The sequence below is a fragment of the Opisthorchis viverrini genome (genome assembly GCF_000715545.1).
Source record: "Opisthorchis viverrini unplaced genomic scaffold opera_v5_193, whole genome shotgun sequence".
NCBI classification, from domain to species: Eukaryota; Metazoa; Platyhelminthes; class Trematoda; order Opisthorchiida; family Opisthorchiidae; genus Opisthorchis; species Opisthorchis viverrini.
In genome coordinates, this window is record NW_008751853.1 from 616,014 (window position 1) to 621,366 (window position 5,353).

At 46.2% G+C, this 5,353-nt stretch overlaps 1 protein-coding gene across 1 annotated transcript in view; it reads left to right on the top strand.

The window, feature by feature from the left end:
- Positions 1-5,353, top strand: part of T265_08002 (hypothetical protein) — a gene marked incomplete at both ends in the record, with an annotated part of 24,539 nt that overhangs the window by 4,133 nt on the left and 15,053 nt on the right. Inside the window, 2 exons of the mRNA XM_009173683.1 lie at positions 3,649-3,825; positions 3,860-4,081. Coding sequence (XP_009171947.1) covers positions 3,649-3,825; positions 3,860-4,081 — 399 coding nt within the window. The remainder of the gene's footprint in view (positions 1-3,648; positions 3,826-3,859; positions 4,082-5,353) is intronic.

Sequence of the window (5,353 nt, forward strand, 5' to 3'; positions counted from 1 at the left end):
ACTCGAGCATGTGCTCAAACTCACGTTTGGCTGTGGCCAGCTTGTCTGGTGCTAAACGACGAGGACGCGATGACACAGGGTTTTCGGTGGTGAGAATCTTGTGTGTGACCTCGTGGAAAAGCTGAAGGTTGGAATAAGTCTTTGTATTCCTTGATCAGGGCATCATATGGGCCAGCTAAATCGGGGGTGAGGACCTTGATTGCAGGACGCTTTAAACAGCACTGGATTCCAGCGATGCTCAAATTGGTTGCTTGGTCCACCAGTCTGCGACCTTTCACGTCTACTAGAGGACCAGTGTGAGAAAATCAACCCCTAGGATAGCAGTTTGTACATCGGTTACTAAAAATACCCGACGAAACGTGCGTCTAAGACCTAGGTCAAGCGTCATGGAACGAAGGCCATAAGTGAGGATTCGAGACCCGTTTGCCGCACGAAGTGTAACAGCCGTGGTTGAGTGACGTTCCTTAGATGAAGACGGTAAGACGCTAACTTCAGCACCAGTATCGACTAAGAAACACTTGTGGGTCAGGTTATCCATAAGTGAAAAAGGCGACTTACGTTGGGGCCAAGAACAGTTGTCGCCGTTACTGTCTGGCCTTGTCGTTTCCCTGTTGACGATGGAAGTTACGGGGTTTGACACAATTACGTGCCTTTGAGCCAAGCTTTCGATGGTATCGGCAGATCCATGTAGACTCGTCACGGTTGTAGAATGAACGTGAACGTGTAGGATGGGAGTGTGAAGTTGAGCGAGAGCGGTGAGTTAGTTTGGCGAAAATTTGGGAGATCTGTAGAGAAAGTTCTGAAATTTGTTGCTTCAGGTATTCAACGTCGGCCTGTGTGTTTGAAGTCATGGCTACTGATTGCATTGAAGGAGAAGGCTTAGTACCGTAGCATGAAAACACTTGGTCAGTCAATTCGGCCAATTTTAGCAGCGTTATGTCTTTGTCAACAACCGACAAGACCTTCCTTATATCCCCAGGGAGGTTTTGCAACCTTGCATCCTTGAGGATGTTCTCATTTACCGCCTGCGTTCCTTGTAGCTGTGTCATATGTCGGAGTAGTTGAGCGGGGGTACGATCACCTAGTTCCACGCCGGCAAGTAAAACACGGAGGTTCTGTTCATCGGTGGCTGCTGTTCTCTTAATCAAAGCATCTTTTAGTACATCGTATGGGTTTACATCGGGTTTCTCGTAGATNAATGAATATCGTATATTTTCGTATATCGCGGGCGTACTATATATCGCATCGTAAAACAAAGGCATATAAAAATACACTAAACAGAATGAATAGAATAGAGTCAATGTTCACCACAGTCCACCAGTCTGCGACCTTTCACGTCTACTAGAAGCCCAAAGTGTGTGAGAAAATCAGCCCCTAGGATAGCAGTTTGTACATCGGCTATTAAAAATACCCAACGAAACGTGCGTCCAAGACCTAGGTTAAGCGTCATGGAACCATGGCCATAATTTAGGATTCAAGAATTGTTTGCCGCACGAAGTGTAAGAGACGTGGTTGAGTGACGTTCCTTGGATGAAGACGGTAAGACGCTGACTTCAGCACCAGTATCGACTAAGAAACGCTTGTGAGTCAGGTTATCTATAACGTGAAAAAGGCGACTTACGTTGGGGCCACGAACAGTTGTCGCTGTTAATGTCTGGCCTTGTCGTTTCCCTGTTGACGATGGAAGTTACAGGGTTTGACACAATTACGTGAATTTGAGCCAAACTTTCGATGGTATCGGCAGATCCATGTAGACTCGTCACGCTTGTAGAATGAACGTGAACGTGTGGGAGGAGAGCGTGAAGTTGAGCGAGAGCGGTGAGTTAGTTTGGCAGAAATTTGTGAGATCTGTAGAGAACGTTCTGGAACTTGTTGCTTCAGGGCTTCAACGTCGGTCTATGTGTTTGCAATCATGGCTACTGATTGCACTGAAGAAGAGGGCTTAGTACCGTAGCATGAAAACATATGGTTAGCCAATTCGGCCGATTTTGGCAGCGTTGTCTTTGACAGCAACCGACAAGACTTTCCTTATATCTCCAGAGAGGCCTTGCAACCACAACTCCTTGAGGCTGCTCTCATTTGCCGCCTGCTTTCTTTGTAGCTGTGTCATATGTCGGAGTGGTTGAGCGGGGTACGATCACCTAGTTCCACGCCGGCAAGTAAAACACGGAGGTTCTGTTCATCGGTGGCTGCTGTTCTCTTAATCAAAGCATCTTTTGGTGCATCGTATGGGTTTACATCGGGTTTCTCGTAGACGATGTCAGCAATTTCGACGGCGATTTCAGCTGGGAGATGTGCGACAACGCAATTATACTTGGTTTGTTGTGATCTAACGCGACCGCACTCAAAAATTGCCTCTACCTGAGCAAACCACAGTCTAAGGTGATGAATACCGTAAGCTGGTAGTCTTAAACTCAAAATATCTTGCGAGTCCATAGGTGAATCTTTTGAATCAGACATGATAGTAATGAGAAAAAAGAAAACGGGAGTTCTAGGTGATATAAGGAAGAGAAACAAAATTTGGGCTCACCAATTATGTAGTGGATAACCCTAGCAAAGTTCAAAGTAAAGTAGTTAAATCAAGTGAGTTAAATTAGGCGAGATTTTACAACTCATAGTTCATTGGTACAGTTAGGAATTACCACCACAATAAATCCAAATTGATCTCCTTCCTGGGATCTTCCTTAATATGTTCCTAGATACTTTCCATTCCGTCGTAGTCTGAAAGGTAGATCACCGCTCGTTAATTCGCCGACAGCGTAACTCGACACAGCAAGAAGGGAACACGCCTTTCACGAGGTACAGAATTTGTATTGTGTTGTATTTATTTGCTTTCATTTAAACAAAAAGTATTCGGCATGAAGAGAAGAGGAATAAGCTGAGATTTTAGTGAGAGATAGAAAGTGGCACAATTTGAGTAATGATAAGTTACAAAGAAAGTCCTAATGTACAACGGTCAGAAGGATCACCATAACGTAGATCAGAAACGGGAGTGGTCTCAGGACGGAGCCTTGAGGAAATCCAATGGAGACCGGCGCTGGAGCAGAGTAGGTCGAGCCTCTTCTCACTCAGGATGACCTATCCGATAGGAACGCCTTGATCCTGCGAATGATTTTCCATTGAATCACGTAAGACTCGAGTTTGTGGAGCGGCGGGCCGTGTGGGACCCTATTAAATGCTTTTGAGAAGTCGAAAAATATGACATCCGATATGAGTCCTTCGTCCTTGGCTCGGGGTAAGCTGTACAAAACACGAGCATATTTGTCACGCATGAGCGGTTTTGGGGAAATCAGTGTCTAGCTGAAGATATCCGATTGCTGGAAAGAGCAGTGCTACACCCTTTTTTAATCTGTGCCTTTCAGGTGAACGACAGACGCTGGACGACAAGAACAAAACCCACCCGAGAAACTTGGGCAAAAGCCTCGATCCTGTGTATCAATCAGTGAATCCGTGAACCCGTGAGTCCTATCAGTTGGTCTCGTGCACTGTGACCTGGGCTGGCCTGAAAGCCTGTCGTGAAAACTAGCGCGCAAACCAGTTTACGTAGCGCACACTACTGCAATGACGGATCAGGCTCAGGGCGTGAGTCGGCTCGTCAGCCATCCATTTAACCATTAATTTGGGTTTCTAATACTGATACTTTTCTAGGAGGACATTCTTAATTTCGAAGTCAAGAAAAAGAAAAAGAATAAAGCTTTGGCTGACATAACAGCCGTTGACACCGGGGATTCGGAAAATCCTCTGGATTTCGGAGCTAAAAAGAAGAAGAAAGCCAAGCCACTTGATATCCCTGACGCCGTTGTTGCTGAAACAGGGGAGAACGATGTTAGTTTATCTTTATCCATGCTGACATTTTTAGCCTCTAATTGACGAACTGAAATTAAAGAAGAAAAAGAAGATCGCCATCAATGAGGAGAACATCGATGAACTCGCTGAAAAACTGGACGACGAGTTGTCTTTTGGGGGAAAGAAGAAGAAGAAAAAGCCGAAAACGGTGGACCCTGAGGGTGGGCTTGATACTTGGGAGCCCGATACTCTAGTGAAAGAAAACGTTGACGCCTCAGGATTTACTTATGAAATGGTGAGGGTTTTGTTTGATTTTCAAATCACCCAGTTTTATCACTATCCCAGTGTACACATGCTGGTAGGGTCTGCGTTTCACACGTGAAGCCATATGGTCGTGCTACTGACAGTTGAAATGATGGCGCTCCCATTCACCGGTTAGTATGCAGAAGTATGTTCGGAACAGTCCCACATATCTGCAGTAGGTGAATCAAGTTTACGAATCCTCGCGTTACGGAACGAAGCTTATACATATGGTCAAGGTTGTAACTAACGGGATATTTCGGGTGCAGTGTGGGGGCGAGATGGCTCAGTGGTCGGAGCGCGAATTTGCTAACCGGAAGGTCCGTGGTTCTAATCCGACCTCTGCCTTTTGACTTCCCCTGTCTAGGCTTAGGCACCCTCGCAGTATCCCAGCCCTCGTGCTTCCTTCTGGTGGCTTGGCAGCTAGGCCCCGGAAGGGTGCTACTGGTGGATGACTATTATTTAGTGTGGGTTAAAGTGCCCCATCATTCGGTCATTGCTCGACCTCTAACAGAGAATTGGATTTCGATCAGCACGGTTAGCTATCTGGGAACACCGCTCACGTGGTACTCGCTATCAGTCAAGGAATCTAAGAAAACCTGGCAAGCCGTGGCGGGTCGCACAACAGCTTAAAAAGGAGGAACAAAAATAGGATTTTTTTGAGTCTGGATTTCGTTCTTCAGATGCGGTATCCTTTTGCTGAGTGTCAAGAACTACGGTTTTGCTGCTCCATGTTTACTTTCGTCGCCAGCAGTGTGCACCTCACGAATAATCAGAGCTTCGAGTCCGCGCCTATTAGTTGAAGAGTAAATCGTTCGGCCACTAGTAGGAGGTGAGTACCGTCATTTAAGCAGGATAGGAGCGGAACCTAGTGCTACTAACTGGCAACTCCACGCATGCCGTTTTAGCATGAACACAATGTCAAGGTCTGTTGCACCTCATACATGGGACGACGCGTGAAGCTGCCCGTCTCTGTAGGGGTCCCGATTCACCACTGACGACAAACAGCTAAATTAGCATGCCAGCCGAATAATCATAGTGAAGCACAGTCATCATCATCATTGTCAGCTGTAATAACCGCGTACTCGTCGTACAATGGTTGTAGATGCCGCAGTTTCGTTCACCGATGTTTTTTTTTTTGGGGGGGGGGATAGGTACAGGGGGCTGTCAAGTGGAGGTCGTTGCTTAAGCTGGTTTTCTTGATGCTTAATACAAAAAACTGATTGCCTCTTGTTGAAGAAATCAAGATTGCATGTCTCAGCACAGC